At 41.4% G+C, this 18,892-nt stretch overlaps 1 protein-coding gene across 2 annotated transcripts; it reads right to left on the reverse strand.

Annotated features, from left to right (window-relative positions):
• Window positions 1-260: 260 nt before the first annotated feature.
• CAV1 (caveolin 1) lies at window positions 261-18,744 on the reverse strand. Of its 2 annotated transcripts, none has more exons than XM_062583423.1 (3): window positions 18,545-18,744; window positions 17,553-17,717; window positions 261-2,627 (listed from the first exon to the last, which is right to left on the reverse strand). In XM_062583423.1, the coding sequence occupies exons 1-3, from the start codon at window positions 18,572-18,574 to the stop codon at window positions 2,286-2,288; spliced, it is 537 nt and encodes a 178-aa protein (XP_062439407.1). In that variant the 5' UTR covers window positions 18,575-18,744; the 3' UTR covers window positions 261-2,285. The 2 variants fall into 2 exon arrangements, with proteins under 2 accessions (XP_062439407.1, XP_062439416.1); XM_062583432.1 differs by having other exon boundaries at window positions 17,553-17,691; window positions 18,545-18,743.
• Window positions 18,745-18,892: the final 148 nt, after the last annotated feature.

Genomic DNA, 18,892 nt, shown 5'->3' on the forward strand with positions numbered 1-18,892 from the left:
CCTAGACAAGTTTATGCTCTCTATTCAATACTATATTCACTAGTTCTACTGCTTGTTCAGTAACAGAAAATATTTATCTAGGGAAAAAAATAATTTTTTGTTGGGAACAACCTTCCTGGGTGAGATCTTGAGACACAAATCAAGTGTTTTGCGCATTTTCTCCTGAGAAACATAACATAGGTTTTTCTACCTTTATCAAGAAATAACCTAACATGAGATTTGTTCACATGATTTTTTAGGAATAAAAGTCAGACAGGAGCTACCATTAAACATCTTTTTATTGTAGTCTTTAATGTACATGCAGAATAAAAAAAAGTGTCAGTTATATCTGAAAGCATATAACAATGATTTATATGTCTTTGATCAGCAATGTATTTGGATTAGGGACTAATAAATCTAAGTGAACAGACATCTTTCAGGATATACAGTTTAAATGGTAAATCAAGGAGGTTTCTTTCAGAGTGATTTTCCTCATAAAATATTTCTTGTTTACAATGTTGCTTGTTTTTAATACTGCAAAACTCTATAATAGTACACTCTCCATTATGTACATAGAAAACATAAAACTCTATCCATACCAGTGTCTGTTTTAAATGCAAACAATAGTAGTTAATACATTTGTAACTTCTGTGTGCACCCTCCCTACCCCCCCCCCCCCCCCCCCCGTTAAAAAATGCAGCATCAATGCTTTGGCAGCAATTGAACTGAAGGCACTCCTGTGTTAGATAAAGCAATATGTGGAATATCAGCACTAATTAAAAAAGCTGTAGGTGTACCAGGCAGCTCCATGCTCATTCCAAGGGCCAGATCTTGCACTCTCAGAGGTCAAGAACTGTTTTGCTGAAGATCCCAACTGGAGCAGGCTCAGACCCCAGTTTGGTTTACAATAAAGTTGGTGAGCCCACAACGATTTTTACAAATGCTTCATGCAAACCATATGAGGATACACACAGTATCTCTGAACACTGTACTGTCCTGAGGGCAAAAAGCTCTTGTGGGTCACAGCATTAGAATATGTTGCAAAGGCTTTATTTTCTAGGCCTTGCACTTTGCAACATATGAGTTTCACACAATACCCTCCATTTAAGACTTCCTTGCAGCTCAGCTTAAAAAAAGAACCAAAAAACAAATCCACAATGTGAAGTTTCTAAACCGTCTCTCACGATGGATTAGTTTAGACTCAGCAAAGCATCAATTCTCCTGAAAACAATCTGTGAACTAGTGGCATGCTGACATCTGCTGATAGGAAAGTTTTTAAAGCTGATAGGGAAGCTTCTCTCAGAGGCAGCTCCTCCTTGGCATTATGTGGCTTGCATTCGGCACACCTTGATTTTTCTTGTAACTCTGGGTTATCTCTGGCATGTTTACTATATGTATTTATATGAATGCTTTGGAAAAAAAAGCCTATGAGATAAGCGCCTAAATGCTAACTAAGGGATGTGTCATAAGTCACAGTCAAAAAAAAAATTCCATAATGACCAGTTTTAGTTTTGTACTTCAGTTTGCTTCTGCAGTTCTAGCAAAGGTTGAAAAACAACTATCTGCAAACTTCCAAGAGAGAGAATGAGACAAAAAGGCACTGACTGAAGCTTTTTATAGACATGAAAAGCTTTCAAGTGTCAACGTCTCTGACCTGATAAAGCGTTAGATTTTCAAAGCATACGTTAGTTAAGCAATTTGTTTACTTAACTAATTTATTCATAGAACACCAGATCTGACCACGACTCTAAATGGCTGTAGTCATCTGACAATACAATTGAAAAAGAACATTCTGCTAAAAATCTGCCAGCTTGTCATGTTCATTCTGCTGCAATAGCTCTACACTTTTTGGCCACAATGGCTTTATAAAGTTAGAAAGCACTTTTGTAATTCTTCAACATTGCTGTGGATTTCTCTTACAAGGAATGAGTGATGGAATTAAAAGGAATCCAACAACAGCACTTCAGTCTATGAGTTATCAGTAAGATGATATTGCAACCAGCATGGAAGAATAGCAATCTGAGTTTAGTTTCAAAGGTAGATTTAACAAAAAAAAAAAAAAAAAAAAAAAAAAAAAAAAGAATAGAAAAGAAAAGAAAAGAAAAAAAAAAGAAAAAGAGCAAGTAGTCCGGTAGGAATAAACAGTAGAAAAGGACACTGAGCAAGTGATTCTTTGGTTTGGGCCAGTATATCCACCACCGGTTGCTGTATGTTGCTTTGGGAAACTTGAAACTGGCCCCCAAAAACTCCAACTGAAACAAATACCCAACCCCGCTCTAGGCTGATGGCTCTTCTTGAAAGGTCCCTCAAATCTCTTTCCGTACTGTGGCTCGGATGCTGCTGAACATTTTGCCTATAGCCTCAAACAGTGGGTCGCAGAACGTGTGGATGCAGATAGAATAGACACGGCTAATACACTGGATCTCAATCAGGTAGCTTCTTATGCAAGGCACCACTGCCCAGATGTGTAAGAATGACAAAATGGCGAAGTAGATGCCCCAGATGAGAGCCATAGGAATGCCAAAGATTGCTGACAATAAGCGATAAAACCAGTATTTTGTTACAGTGAAGGTGGTGAAACTGGCCTTCCAAATCCCATCAAAGCTGTGTGTTCCCTCTGGCTCAGCAATCACATCTTCAAAATCAATCTGCAGCAAAGAAGAGCACAAAATCAGGTCAGGTGGACACTCTGAGCAAGTGCAGCTTCCAGAATCCCCTCTCCTGGAAAGCGATGGCTCCCTGCAACAAAACGCTGATGCGTGTACTTCCTACATCCAAATGTGATTTGACCCATTCTAGCATATTGTCTGAGACATCAATCAACCTTATCCTTCTCCAGTGACTGTCAGGGACCACAGATGATTAGCTCAGAATTAGACATCTAACATCAGATAGCGACAAACTCACCACAAGTACAGATACCTGCTCCTCTTTTCCTAGAGGCTTAAGGGTATGAAATGCCCCTAAAATCTACTTAAGGGAAGGACCAGGTGAGCAGAATCATCATGTGTTAATTGTCCTAGCTTAATCTTTTCAGATCTTTCCAAACAGAATAATCGTATCACTTCTGCCCCATCTCAACAATTAATGTATATTAATAAAACACGTTTCATTTGTCCGGGTTTTCCCATCCTTCCTTGTATACCATTAGTGGTTTTTGATAGTGAATAAATGCTGAGGATAGCTATTTAAATATATACTTTGAAACAGGCATAAATAGTTGTTAATAGCCTGAAAAACAAAATGCTAGATTTACATCTGCACCAGGTGGAGCTCCTCTTCAGTCTGAAAGAGTTAGGGAGCTCTTCAATAGTGTTAAACATAAAGGGGCTCTTCACATTAAAGCCATTTTGTTCCAGCCTATCCTGTTTATACGATAACACTCTGTTCATGAAAGACATGGCCAGGCTAACATATTAATATTTAGAAGAAACATACTCTTCTACATATTTCATAGTTTTGTTATTATTCATAACTCATTCAAAAAGTGACCTAAGGAAGCAGTACATTCCAACATGCATATTTTACTGGTCTCTGTTGAAACACTGAGCTATTCAGGAAGCTTAATTGTCATAACATTTCTATTAGAAAATTAACAGAATTGTGATGATTGTTCAGCTCCATGTCACACAAACATGTGTTTGATATAACCCACAACACAGGATATTTAATTTAGTCAGCACAACAAAATTGTATAGCTACTGCATTCAACAGGAAAAAGATGTAACTTCCAATATGTAAAAATAGTATTCTTCTGTAAAAAAAAAAAAAAAAACTAAATGATTTTATAAAGTAGATGGAAGAAAAATGAAAAATATATTCCTGGGACTGGATCCCAAAGTTAGATGATACTGCTGCCACAAGTGAAGATCTACAGGAGCAGGCTAAGTATGATATGGGCCAAAGCCTTCAGAAACTAAAGCAACAGTACGCCGGAAGGAGCTGAGTTTACAGTCTGTGAAAGCACTGCTTATACTGTAGTGAAATGCGCAGAATCACTTCTTTTCATCTAAAATATGCATTAAAATGGGAAGAATTCCTCTCCCTCTCCTGCTGAGTCTCCAGTCAGCTCCAAATCAGTTACCAGCTCACTGCAGGAGCACAAATGCTATAAACCCACAGTAGTTTCCAGTTTTCGTAACAAAAAGATAATTCCAAAACAACACTGGATAATCTAGGGACTACTGCTTAATCTTTCTGTAGAAGATGATAGCCTTCCCTCATTCGAGTTGCTCAGCATTCTTCTACCAATTTCAGTAAATCTAGGTCTTCATTCAGAGATTCCAGTCATTTAACTGTATCAGTGACTAAGTCAGCTTGGTTAAAGGTGTTATAAGTCCTTGTGAATAAATTTCTGAATCAGTTGGGATGTCAAATATCCTGAATGTGTTACATCAAACTATCTTAATTCAATATATTTTTGGGCCTAAAGAGCTCTGTCTGATATGGTCAATTTTTCTCTCTAGGCCACGCAGAGTTTGAATCACAGTTGCAATAATCCTATATGGATGAAATAACCTACGTTCCTGTGGGTCATATCCATGAATTTTTGTTAGTAATCTTGGAAAACAGCTTCCTTGAAGTCTGTGTATAGAGACAGCATATAAATACCACCACTGAACAAAGACATAAAATTGTAGATTTGTAAATCTGTAATTTCAGTAAGTAAAATAATGCAGCTCTTGTGGGGATAACTAATTCTGGGAAAGGCATAACAGGCAATAATACACTCTACTCTGTTTTCATTCTGGGATTATTAGGTACAAAAGTTTGTATCTTGGGATTAAATAAGTGATACAAAAATAGTTTTATGAAGTACACTGGCTATAAAATAATTATTTGAATTTGTCATTAAAAGTTAGCTGCATTCTAGCAAGGTAGAATAAGAAACTGCTGGATGTACTTTGATCTTGTTTACCAAATAAAGTGATCAGATGTCCTTATATCAGTCAGTAGATTTTAGGACTGCTTTATAGAAAAGGAAAGATGTATAGATGGAGAAGTGAGCGATGGCATCCAATTATCTTACATACACACAAAAATAAATTCAGATGATTTTAAGATCTGAACATTATTCACTGAAATCAACCTCATTCAGCTGAGTACACACATTGGAAAAAATGTCTGAATGAATTTATGGAATAAGTATATTGCCTCATTGGAATACAGGAGCATGCTAAAAGTACCTATTTCTGCAGTTAATAGGAAGCAAACTATTAATTGTAGCCCATATTCCGGAGTAGTTGATTTTCAAAACAAATGAGTATTTTAACTTACTACTAACATTTGCTTTGGAATCAGGTAATTAAAAATATACATATGACGGCACAAAACAAGATTTTTCAGCAAACAGAATGTATCTTCTCAAAAAAAAAAAAAAAAAAAAAAAAAGAGATTACATGAAGATTACACTTTTTTTCCTCATATGTTTTGCCTGTGAAGAAGGCATAAGCTAGTAGCCACATTTATTCTAAAACTTCTGTTAATTTATTGCATGCTTCCTGCCAGATGATGTGATCATTGGTACAGCCAGTTTGTGCACATAACCATCACAGAGTAGTTCAGTGCATTGAGGGCTATTCAGGGTCATGCCTAAAGCTGTGGCACAGTCTATCTTTCTTTTTTTCAGCTGGCTAATAAGGAAAGTATTAAATCCTTTCTAAAAAGAAAACAACTTCTCATTGAGTTCCATCAGCCTTCTCATGCCTACATCTTTAATTTAGCTAAGTGGGACCTATTTTTATCAGTAAAGTATGTTTATGACATGCAGAAAAAAGCTATGGGTTAATACAGTCTTTATAGACCATTTAAAATATATAATAAGACTGCTTGACTGCTTTTAAAATAATTCATTATAACGAATGCTTTACTGAAGAATGGAAGCTGGTAATCTCGTTGATTTCAGAATCAAATAGTAAACTTTCTGTAATCATGATTTTCAGAAACCAGCGGTCTTCGCCTGTTCTGCACCCGAAGAAGCCCACAGAGTTAATCCTGGGGAGCTGATAGAAAAAAACAGGCCATATAACATTTCCAGATGGACAATGCTGTCTTAATTCCAAGGGATGATGCTGGTGTTAGAACATTCACAACACATTTTGAATGACTTTCCCCAGCTCAAGTCAAAAACAATTTTCCTAAAAGTACTCAGGAATCAGTATGTCTGGGAGATGATAACGAGAGCGTGTTCAGGCCTCCAGCAACAGGCAAGAGGTTCCCTCTCGGAGTAACTTTAACTGCTCAGGGAGTGCTTACACCAACTACACAAAACCTGAATAGATGGTGTTAGTGGAACAGTAATTGGTGTCTCACTACTGTATCTTTACCGTTTCATTATTCCTCAAGCCTTATTTTCCACATTGCTCCACTTTGAATAAGGAGAGATATTAAGCTGAACTGGAGAGTAAAATGACAGGTAAACAGCCTGACAAAGTTAAGAACTCTAAGATGAATACAGTGTTAAGATGAAGCTGTGATCTGCCTAAAAGCCGTAATAATGTTATGACATTAAGCACTCCAGCTACAACTGAAATGGTAACACCTATGGTGCTGTCCAAAACCAGCCTTACCCTGAGCAAAGTAAAGATGGGCAAAGAACTGATGTAAGCTGGGCTCTGTCACTTCTCAGCTGTTACCAGATCACTTATTAATCCCACTGGCTGGGAAATGCTCTATTTATTTCATAGTGCAGGCAGTACAGATAAGTCCTTATGCTGCAGGAACTGAGATATCACCCAGATTCTTCCTGCACTGAACCACTCCCATGAAAGATCCTGTTTTTAATTCGCAGGGACCAATCCTGCACAGGCAGCAGAAGAAATAGGTCACTGAATGCATTTTGTCTTGCAAAAATATTTTTTATATCATTCAGATTACTCACCCCTCTTCTATTATTCTCCTCTGGTTTTTAGTTCTGTAGCACTCACTGTGGTGAGTGTCATCAGATTGATAACAGGAGTTCAAACGAACTAAGTAATGTAAAAATAGGAGTGACAGGAGAGACAGAAGTGGCCAGAAATATGATCCTAGGAAAGAAGGACATTCTGTAACTCTCCACGAATTTGTGGAAAGGAATATAATTGGCTCACGAGGATAAGACACCTTTATTAAGGGTATTTTTCTCAACTCCACTTTTGCCGAAGCATCAAATATATGTAAATCTATGAAGAACTCTGTTTTATCTACATGAAGGCATGTTTAGGTTATGCATAAGTCTTGTTCAACAAATTACAGCTTCAGTGTGTGGTTTCTTCTAGAGTTGTCAGGGTGTGCTGTAAAATAACCATGAGTCATTTGCCAGGCTAATGAAAATACAGGCACATTCACTTGTGAGAAGTACACAAGTAAAGGAAATTTGTTTTGACCAGTGGGTCAAAAGATGCTAATAACTCACTATAGCCTTCTGATTCAGCCAAAGCTTATTAAACACTATCGACTTCTGTTCCATGCCTACAATACACTTCCTGACTTCAGCTATTCTTTGTTTCCTACTATTCAGTTTTGTAAAGCCAGTTTTTACATTGCTTGAAGCTTTTGTCTGATTCAGCTAGAGAAGTACTGCAACTTCTTTTGCTCTGTATGTGTTTATTAAACTTTTATCAAGAAATTAAAGAAGCTGTTGTAGTTCTAAAAGAGATTTATTTATGAGAAAGAAAAATGGTATGAAGAATATCTTCTTTTTCAAAGTCTGTTTAGAGAAAATTCCTAGTTATTGAAAAAGGTTAGGAGTGTGAAGTTATTGTTTTTCTAAAGAAACAGCTCACTCAAGAATATATGCCTTATATGTGAAAATAGTTGACGCTGGCATTTTAATCTCTACATAGCACAATCTGGTAGGCTAGCAAGGTGCCCAAAATTCTAATCCCAAATTGCCTACTAACAGTTACGTTGCTCTTAAGTTTGTTCTTTGAAGTATTATCCATTACACAGAAAACTTCACTGTACTGGGTCTATCAGAAAAAATAATTAAACCCACCAACATTTTATGGGAGCTTTGACCTAATCTCTGTTTTAGTGAGTGTAACTATAATTACTCAAATGCTTGTGTGTAGTATTTGTGTGCTATTACTGTGCTCAAAACATACAGTTTGCATAGGCCAACACTACTGCTACTCTGTTTGGGAGGATCCAGACAGATGCTGAGCATGCCTAGTTTCTGAGTACCATCAATATCTTTTGGAATCGCTGAAAAGATGCTCACGTCCTTACAGAATTCCAGTATCTCTTATGATTGATTGCTAATGTCTCCAGTCAGGCAGACCGTTTAAATATGCACACAACCTGAAAAATGTGAACTATCCCATGAAAGTCAGTATGCTTGTATGTTCTCCATGACTAGGGCTATAGTAAAGCCAGACTGCAAGTCAGGTCTCTGATGAATAATTTACATGCATGAATATATATTTATACAAAAAAAAAAGAAGCCACAAGATACTTTTCTTTACATTTTAAACACAGAGTATGGAGACTGTCTTTACTGCTAACATTGTGCTATGTTAAAATAGGCTTTTCTCTTATACCAAGACTGTAAGCATAATGCTATTTCCCCATATTACACTGTGTCCTTGTAAAACTAGTAGCAAACCAATAGCAGAAACATACAATTCTTCTTTCTGTTGCAGTAAATTTAATTTGTAGAAACCTCAGTGCATTCAACCTCTGTTCAAAACAAAATAAACTGAAAATGTATAAATGATCACAAAATACCAAGCTGTCCTATGGCACGAGTCACATTTGGGAGGTGACATTCAGGACAGGTGCAACACTGTTAGCTTTGGGAAAGACTATGGTATATATTCTTAAAAATTAGAAAATATATGAGCATATGAAATTGTCATTAGTTTTTTTACTTCCACTTGCTATTTGGAAAAATGGCCAGTTATAGTGCTCAGAGAACAAAGGCATCACAGCAGATGCAGAAAAGTTAAGCAATAAGCTCTCAACTATGCTTTTAAATTAGTGGTGTCAGTTAAACATTTGAATGTTTCATTGACCTTTTAAAATGTCATGTTTCCGTATCTGCTAGTGACTCTCTTCCTGATCACTGCCATAGTTTATCAGAAAAATAATGAAAAGTGTATTAATTTCTACTGAATCTGAGGGAAAGAACATGGGAAGTGTTGGGTTGTAGGGGTAGAGCTGCTCTCCTCCCTTCCCTTAGCTCCTAGATATTGGAAGATTTCACTATTTTGAAGGTACAGGATGCAGCACATTGCTGAACTTCATGTTTGCAAGGCCTACATGAAAGAAGAACAGAAGGATGCTCTGCAGTTCCTAGTACAGAGACATCTAGTACAGTTCCTCCTCTGCCTGAAGAGGCATGTCTATGCCTTGGTTGCATGAGATTACAAAGAAGAAGGGTCAGGAACTTTAGCAGGTCTTTATTCATTTGAATTCTTGAAAAAAACCAAAACAACAAAAAGAACTTTGTAACACAACTACATAATTTACCTATTGTTATGTAGAGAAGTTCCTACTTTGTTCCTGAAAACATTCAACTTAATGATGCCTAGATATTTCACTTCCTCACTAATCACAGTTTTAAACAGCAAACATTAGGTGCTGTCAAGAGTATTACAAAGGCAAAACTCAATTCTCTTCTCTTCTCATGTATTTACATGAGCATCAGGCTGCAGCATGGATGTTTACCAAACATAAAGATCCAGCAGGCCCAGAGATGGCATGAGCTCCCTTAGCAGACAGGAAATCACCTTAACTCTCAAAAAGGTGGCTGGCATTTAACAAGAGCCCCAAGAGTCTCTCTACATGGGACTTAGTTAACTTAGAATCTGGCCGTCAACCTTTAACTCAGTCTTCAGAGCATACTGCTCTCACTGGGACTCCAGATTAGCTAGCAGAAGACTCATTCCTTTGCACAGAGAAAGAAATACCATGACCGCAAATGGCTAGGACCATATAAAGCTGGGTAAAAGCAGAAAAACATCAACTAAATAAATCCAAGGCAAATAAAATCCTAAACAAACAAGCAGAACTGTTCCTCCCCAGTTATTTGTTCAAACTGCCAATGATTTTGCATTAGATTCCCTTTCTCCATGTCTACTTTCCATAATATTGCAGGAAAAGAGCTTTTTGTTGGCAGATCTCTTCACGGAAATAGTGACTCCGTCTGAGTACTATTGGGTATGCCAAAAAGCAAACAATGCTTTAACAAATAAGAGCATTTCTATTGGAAAATAGGGTTGAAGGACTATACCTTTCCAGCTAGCGAGGAAAATCATGTCCACCCATGAGTGACCACTACTGCACAAACAGAACATATTCAAATGGACTGTGAACAATTTTAAATAATGTCATCATTTTGAAATAGGTCATGATTTCGGTCACCATTTCACTAGCTAAAAACCAATGAAAATAACCAAGAAATACTTTGCTACTAATTATTACTAACTACTAATTGCTAAGAAAACAACCTCTTGCTTCCCCACCATAATGAGCTACTGATTGCATACCTGGGAAGCCCTGATCAGATGGACAGTCTCATTCAAGTTTGCAGAACTATCGTTCTGCAACATATCATCTCACACGTTTTTCGTATGAGAAAAATGTCATTGATGCCAATGGGTCAGTACTGCAGCAACAAATCTTTCTCCAGAGATCTCTTCCTGAAGCACTTGCCTGACCTAGACTCAATATAGTCTAGCAGAAGGAATAAATAGCAGCTTGAAGGAGACATCTGCACTGCTCTGAAACATAGCTAAACTTCCTGTGCAGGTGGGAATATCGTATCAGTCAGTTCCCTTGGAAAATACGTTGATGCTGTCAGAGTAAGCGCTCAGACAGAAAATAATGTGGCTGTTTTCCTCCCTGGAAACTAGGCTGCTGGGATGTCATTACACTTTTCCCAAAGTGAAACTCTTATCAAGAATTTTATTATTTGTTTCATGTTCCACCTCTTGTTTGATAAAACTATTTTAGCAAAGAACTCTCTCGGCTGATTGTGTGTACAAGCATGCACACGTGCACGTATCTGTGTGTTTGAAGATGCGTATTCAGCAACACGAATACCAGAGCAAAATTTTGACCGTAATGAAGCTAATGGGAACACTTTTATTGATCCTAGTGGGGTCTGAAGTTAACCAGAACTAGAAACCTTAATAAAAATAAAGAGATTTTGTTAAACAGATTTTTAGATGATTATATTGCCTTTTAATATAATATGATCTGGGAGTTTTAGGGGCCTAATGATATAAGTGTTTTCACTAATTCCCTTGAGCTCTGGTTCAGACAGAATGCTCTAGCATGCATACTTCTAAATGCTCCAGTACATTTATATTTAATCTCCATCTGGTGTTCATGTCTCCCATAGTTACATACAGACACTTTCCTAACTAAAACATCACAATCAAATCCTCTGTTCATGAGAGGTAGATGAAATTTTTGGTAAGGTAATAAACCTGTATTACCAACCTTAAGCATCACTTTCTAGAGCCTAGTCCAGATTCACCTCCCACTAAATTTAGGCACCAATAGGAAAGGGGAGAATGCTGACCTTAGACTCCTTATGTAGTGAAGAAATCATCTTCTGGAGGATGATTTAGATCTGCAGTCTAGCTTCTGTTTATCATTCATAAAGTAAGACTAAGGAGAGGAGACTTAACTAATTACACTACACATAGACACATTCCTGTTAATTGCTGCAATTAATTTGTACTTGAATATACTTGCATATACTGTTGACAGTGAGTGCACAGCAATACCCAGCTATCTCTGCTCCTTTAAAGAAGATCTGACTCTGCTTTTCTTCTGTTAGAATATTGTCTTTCCAATAGAAGATCTCAAGTTATTGGTCCTTGAATATGAGATAACTATTTTTTTTAAATATTTTTCAAAAAAAGTAGGTATCACAAGTCTACAGTTGTGGTCTTGTCATAAAACACACTGGAAGAAACATGTATGAACTCGGACTTTACAAAAGGATGAGACTTTGAGGTTGAGGTCTATAGGAGATATTAAACTGATTTTGAGGGAAAGCAATGTTTTCTTCTTTTTAAAATATGTATTTGGATCCTGAGATGAGATTTCAAAGGCAACAGAGGAAGTGAGGTAATGAACCTAGGAGGTTCCTTGAGGCTTTTCTGTGACTCCAAGCCTAAATTCAGCACAGCAGGAATTTGGACAGGGAATGTAATCCTTTCACCTTAAGCTGTGATGGCATCTTCTCACTTCTTATCTGAGAAGCTGAATTTATCAATTCCCATTTATTTGAAAACAAAGCATGTGACCAGATAAGTAGAAAATTTCAGAGAAAATTTATCCTTGTGCAATTCCACTGAAATGTGTAGCATAACTCTTGAGCAGAGGGAAATCAAACTTATCCTAGTTTAGAGCTATTTTGCTTTTTGTCTGGAGATCATGAGTTTTATGACACCATATGGGTTCATCTGTATTTTTTTCTTTCTGTTGCTTACAATATTTTACAATGCTTACAATATTTTACAAATGCTTACAATTTTTTGCTTTCTGTTGCCAAAGATCAAATTTGTGTTGGGGACCTCATGGGGACCTATGGGGACCTCACAGTGACCACTCTACTGTAAGCATTTTCTTGTTCCCAATAATTTTTATCAGTTGAAGAGATCTATCTTCTGTGGAATAGAAGACAGTATTTGTATCCATATATTGGCTAAAAATTCTAAAATGAATACAAATTGTTTCAAAATTTTCTAAAGTATAATGTGAATTATGTTGACTTTAACAGAAACAGAAAGTATTTGTCTTTTCTGAATCTGAGACAGAGTCCAACAAATTTAACAAGGGGAACATCCATGTTGAATAGTTGGCTCTGTTCCCCTGGCCATCAAATGAACATTTTCCTATGGAGTTATGAGTCATGTTCATCATGCTAAGCAAGAAGGCAGTGCATAAGGCTTTAATAATACCACAAGTTTGTATTCAATACTTGAAGACAAACACAATTTTCAAGAAAGAAGCTTATTATCTGTAATCCTTACAGATGTTCAAAACACCATGCTTAGCAAAAAGGTATCTGGAAACTCCTAATTCCTGCAGAAGAAAACTATTTTGCAGAATTTAAAGGCATCACTCAGTTCTCCTGTTATGCTAGTCTTCATAATGACTCAAGCTTTTAACCTCTAAATCCTAGACTAGCCTCAGAAGAACAATTTGAATCAGACTTGTATCTTGCATAGCCAAAGTTAAACATGTAAACATTACTGCTTTTTACAATCTAAAAACCACACGGATGTTAATATGACATGAAGTTTGAGAATCAAATCATCTAAATGTTGTTGTGTAAAAGTAAGGTATCATGCCTAGGCTACATGTACAGTCAATGGAGAGAAATACACACTCCTGAGGTGTGGAGACGGAAGGTGCTCTGTCTAGTTGTCCATCTGTGCACTTACTGTGCTCAGTACAATAATGAGAGCTCAGAGTTGTGAAAGATCAAATAAATTTGCATTTTTTTAAAACTTCCTTTTATTAGAAAGTGGTGGAAACTGCAAATGGTTTTAAACACAGCTTAGAATGACTGCGTAGTACTGTACTCCCTAATGCCTGTCTAACAGTGTAATGGTGTTTGTCAACATCTGACTAAAAATTCCAGACTTTTCATTGCAGTGAGCTGAATTGCCTTTAACTGCATTGGTTTTAAGTGGTAGGCACGAACACGTAATCGTTCAAAAGTCTGTACAAAAGCTCTGCACTGTCACATGTGTAGCCAAGTACTGGCATTTTTTTTTTTCCTGAGAGAAAAGGGCTCTTACACAACAAACAGTAGATAGACAGCACTTGTTTAAAACAAAATAATAATTATCTTCTGGGTGGTACAACAGGCACAGGACTTTCCCTCTAGCACACCATCATAGGAAAGAACTATAATTTGGCTGCGGATGTGACTGCACGTTCAGCGCTCACTAGTCCAAATGCAGTAGGTTATGTAGGGCAGGCTATGAGGCCCATCCCTATGCCATGCAAGGACCAAGGAAGTACTGAGAAGCAAAAGCCAGCTATGAGCTCCAGGAAAATTGGCTCTCTCCTCTGTTTCTCCCAAATTCAGTACACTTTATACAGAAACAGATGGTCTGAGAAGCTCTGAATGTCCGAATTATTGGATAGCTCTAATTTAGCCATAGTCTGGAAAACACAATCACTGCTTTGGGAAATCGAAAAAAAACAAAGGGAAGGAGTCCTGAAAGAGAATGAAGATTACTTCAGGCACCTTCAAATGAATCCTGGGTCATCAAGGAATGGCTGATAGGTGAGAGAAAAAGACTATGAATTCTTGTGTTTTATCACACATAAGTGAAAATGGTGGGATACGTGTCAAAGAGTAGAATCCTCCAGTGAAAGACATGAACTAGATAGAACTGTAAGGTGAAATATATAGTCATCCTAGTGACTTCATCCTAATGAAGGCAGGGAATGAAGGATGCACTGAAGATGCAGAGAGGCTGTTTCTCTCTTATAGATTCCCTTTTTGCCTCCCATTTGACTAGCCAACCTTCACACTGCCTCAAGCAATGGCACCACTCTGCCATACTCCTGTCCTCCCGAGGTGACACATGAGGGCGGTGATATGAGGAAGAGACTCCTTTTCTATTCCTTGCTGAAGAAATTAGAGCAGGAAGGAAATTCTGGTGATTTTACTAGATCTTGCTTCCTCCAGCGCAGCACTGCCAGCTTGCTGGCTGCATACCTCAGCTTTCATACTTTAGGTACAGTAAGGCTTCATTTCCATTCCTCTCCAAAAAGAAATCAAGTTATTTGTCCCACTTTTCTGGAAACTGCATAGTACTTAGTTTCCACTTCACAGATAATTTGAAGATAAAATGTAAGCAAAGTCAGGCTCACCAATAACTTTGACGTAAAGCGAGTGCTCCATCTGTCCAATTTCACAAAAGGATCTGGATCAGGTGCCTCCCCCTGGCCTGGATTGCTGCCTGCACCGTTTTATCTCCTGCAGAGGAAGCTGGGCAGATGCTTTGTGCTACGCATCAAGGGAACGTGTCTCCTGATTCTCACAAGCAAGGGTTATTTTTAAAATGTGCTATGGGAAGTATTTGAATGCAGACAACACTGAGGCCTTTTAGAGAGCTGCTTACAGAGCAGATTCCTCGTTCTCTGTCTAATCATTTCTGTTTCATGGTTGACTGATTTGTCCCCAGCTTCCATGCTATTGTGTCTCATAGCCTGCTGTCAAGTCGCAAGAAATGCATTAAATGCTAACTAAAAAGTGGAAGGTTATGAATCTAGAACAACTCTCTAAACGAGGTTGAGCTAAGCCTGAACCACACTTCTGGCTTTAGAACACCTCTGAAAACTTTTTTGCTAGTCTATCAGTATCCTGTTGAGACTGGGGGTCCCCTGTATTATACAGGCATATTTTTTTATGCTCTGCCCTGAACAATTTACAACTGAAGTAAGAAAGGTAGACTCACAACAGGAGGGGAACACAGACTGATGGTTAAGGAATCTTTTATTTCTTCAGCCCACCAGAGCTTGTCCACAAGGAGTGGGATCTGAACTTTATGGCTACTTGAAGATGAACTTGAAAACAGTATCCAAACACTTGAACTGAGGCAAAATTCTCCTCTAGACTTTTTAGGTTGGACCTCTCTGTGAAATACTTGTAAATGCTTATGAAAATAAAAATCAATCTTTTTTGTCCTTGTACCAAGACAGAAAAACGTTGCTTTGCAATATCCACATTTTTAACAAATGCTGCTGTTGTTACAATGCAGAACGGATCCAGTCTGGTAAACATCAAATTGATTTTGATACATTTCTGTGTCTTGACATGACTATTACTTGCAGTATCAGAAACTTCCTTGCTGCTGCAGAGGTGGAACTGGTATTTGGGCCGTTTGCTGCTTTTCAATGAATGCATTTGTTGGTCCATGATTATTTTGAAGGGACAAACTAAGTAGCTTGTTTTTTCCATCCCTATAATGCTTACTTTGCCCCTGCAGGAGACAGAGAGGGCAGGACAGGGTTTGTACACTTTGGTCTCCTTTTAGCCTGTTAGGAGTTTTTTCCATCAGTGGTGTCTCTCTTTCCCAGTAGGATCTTTTTTTTCTCTAGTTAAGTTTGTGGATACCCAGATTCCCACTTGCTTGGGGCTATGACTCATTCTCAGAAGGTTTAGTAGCTTTGGGCACTTCTACTGTTGCTGTATGCAATAAGCCGTGATGCAGTGCCTTTTCTCAGCTCCTGCATTCCCTGCCTACTCAGCTGCTCCTCCATGGCTAGAATAAAAAAGAATTGCTCCGTCCCCTTTAAAACCAGCCATTTTAATAGAAGTTTTGCACTCCTAAATATTTTTTTCCAAAAATATGCAAATGTTACTCTTTTTCTTTCTGGATATCAAAGCGGACAATGGCTCCTTGAAAATAAAGCCTGCTCTGTGTGATAACTTTTAGGGCTGATCCAACAAGATGGCTGGTTATGCTCAGCACCTTCAAGTTGTGTTGAAGTCAGTGGAATCTGAGGATATTTGAGACCTTATTATACAGTCTGCACACGGCATACATCATTTTACTGACATACATTCAGGGACCAAGGTCAATCTTTTTTCCTCTGTAAAGAATACGATGTTTCCCTTTTTCAATGATGGGTCTTCCTGACCAACGGACCAGGTGACCTAGGACTGTGCTGAGCTGGACCCTAGCTAACTAAGCCAGTTAGTGGATTAGTTTCCTGCTAAGACTGAGTAACTCCTGTTTTTCCTAGGTTCTGACAAGACCAAGTGATAGAATCCCTAGCCTTCACAAGTATAGTATAAAAGATCTTCTGTTAAGGGGATAATCAGTTTCACGACTTTTCTGACCAAAGCGAATTCAAGCAAAACTCTCCCTTGACCCAGATTTGTCGAAATAGTCTAGCTCTGAATTAAAAACCCGATCAAAAATATTCAGACAAGAGTGCAGTCAGTTTTTGCTTAGCCAGTTTCCTTTTATCATTTCTAACGGGAAGGAAAAACACCAGGAAAAAGAAAACAAAACAAGGAAACAAGTGCAAACTACGACCAGGACCGCTGATTTTGCACTCGGTTGGCGTAAGGGCGGGTGGTGTGTATCGGGTCCCGCAGGCCGTGCCCCGCTCGGAACTGCACTGCTTAACGCGGGTTGGGTGCCACCTCCCTGCCCTGCCTTTCTACGTGCCTGAGGGAAGGAAAACCCCTCTGCCAGTCTTACATAAAGTCGTGCAACTTCTTCCCCGCTGCCCCAGCGCCGGGCGGGACGCCGCGGTGCAGAGCAGACCTGCGGGCGAGGAGCGGAGCCCCGCGCGCTCCCTCGGGGCCGCCGCGAGCCCCTGCGCGCCCGCGGATGGAGCAGGAGGAGCTCCCAGCTCCGCCGCGCTCTTTCCTTACACACTTTTCCGTAAAAGGAAAAAAAAAAAAAAAAAGAAAAAAAGAAAAATCAAGAAAATCAAGCGCCCCCACCCGCTCCGCTCGTGCAGCAGGTGGAGAGAAGCGGCCCGAGGGCTGCTGCGGAGCGTCCCTGGAAATGCCCGCAAACGCTGTGCCGCCGGCAGGACAGGAAACAAGCGGCATCTGCCCCGCGCCCGCGCCCGCGCCCGCGCCCGCGCCTCACCTTGACCACGTCGTCGTTGAGGTGCTTGGGGTCCCGGTTGACCAGGTCGATCTCCTTGGTGTGCACGTCGCGCACCGGCTTCTCGCCCAGCTCATCTGCCATCATCTTGTTGTTGGGCTTGTAGATGTTGCCCTGCTCCCTGACGGGCGCCGTGTACAGAAAGCCCTGAGGAGAGGCAGGGGCAGGGGCAGGGGCAGGGGAGAGGCGAGGAGGCGGGCTGGGGGCGGCGGCCCGGGGCTCCCGCGGCGCTGCGCGCAGCGGCGGCAGCGGCTCTCGCCGCGGTATTTAAACGCCGCGGGGGCCGCCCCGCTCCCCCCGCGGGACCGGGCACGGCGCTGGCTCCCGCTCCGCCGCCAGGCGTCCCCGGCCGAGCGCGGCCCGCGCAGCGGCCCCCCCGCCCCGCCGCCGCCGCCGCCGCGCCCCGCGAGGCGCCCCCCGGCCTGTCCCGAGCCGCGGTCCCGCTGCCCGCTCGCCGGCGCTTTGCTCCGAGGGCAGCGCGGCTCCGCCGCCGGCAGCGCCGAGCCCGCAGCAGCGGGGCCGGGCGGCGGGCGGCGGGCGGGTCGCCCCGCGCAGCGCCCTCACCGCACCGCCCTCAGCCCTCACCTTACTGCCCTCGCCATGCCGCCCCCTCAGCGCCCCCACCATCCCGCTCGCACCTCGCCGCCCTCAGCGCACCGCCCTCTCCGCACTTCCCCCTTACACCTACTGCCCGACCCGACTGCTCCCACCGCAGCCCCCCGCCAAACCGCCCTTATCGCGGTCCCCGCAGCGGCGGTGCCTGCCCCGGCTGCACACCCGGCCCTCGGGGACGAGCCCGCCCGGGGGTGCCGGGGTGCCCGGGGGCGCGCCCCGCCCGCCCGCCCGTCCCGTCCCGTCCCGTCCCGTCCCGTCCCGTCCCGGGGCGGCCGCTCGGCGAGGCGGCGGCGGCGGCAGGTACGCGGCGCCCGGCGCGACGGCGGCGGAGCGGGCGTGAGGTGGCCCGGCAGCCCTACCTCCGAGTCTACGTATTTGGTACCGGACATGCTGGCCCGGGCTCGGTGGCGGTTCTGCCTCGGGTTTCTCTGCGCTATAATTTAAACGACCGGAGGAAGGAAGATCCGTGTTGTAAAACAGCTAGCCAGGGGGAGGCAGCTACGCGGGAGAGAGCTGGCCGCCGGCCAGGGGCTGTTCTCTGCGTTTGGCCGGGATGACAGGAGCGGCAGGGCTAGGCATCTCCGCGGCGCGGCCGCGGCTGGGAGGGGAAAACAACCCAGCCCCCGCAACGCGGCGGCGGGCTGCCCCGGCCCCGGCGGCCGCGGCCGCGCCGCGGAGCTGCTCCCGCCCGCCGCCAGCCCGAGCTG

This window comes from Rhea pennata, chromosome 1, assembly GCF_028389875.1.
Source record: "Rhea pennata isolate bPtePen1 chromosome 1, bPtePen1.pri, whole genome shotgun sequence".
Taxonomy (NCBI): domain Eukaryota; kingdom Metazoa; phylum Chordata; class Aves; order Rheiformes; family Rheidae; genus Rhea; species Rhea pennata.

Bases quoted from the DNA above. Each gene is read 5' to 3' on its own strand.
- CAV1 (XM_062583423.1), bottom strand. From the start codon at position 18,574: ATGTCCGGTACCAAATACGTAGACTCGGAG. The intron at 17,718-18,544 runs GTAGGGCTGCCG...GCCTCTCCTCAG, and splicing joins CCAAATACGTAGACTCGGAG to GGCTTTCTGTACACGGCGCC. The intron at 2,628-17,552 runs GTGAGGCGCGGG...TCTTTGCTGCAG, and splicing joins TCAACGACGACGTGGTCAAG to ATTGATTTTGAAGATGTGAT.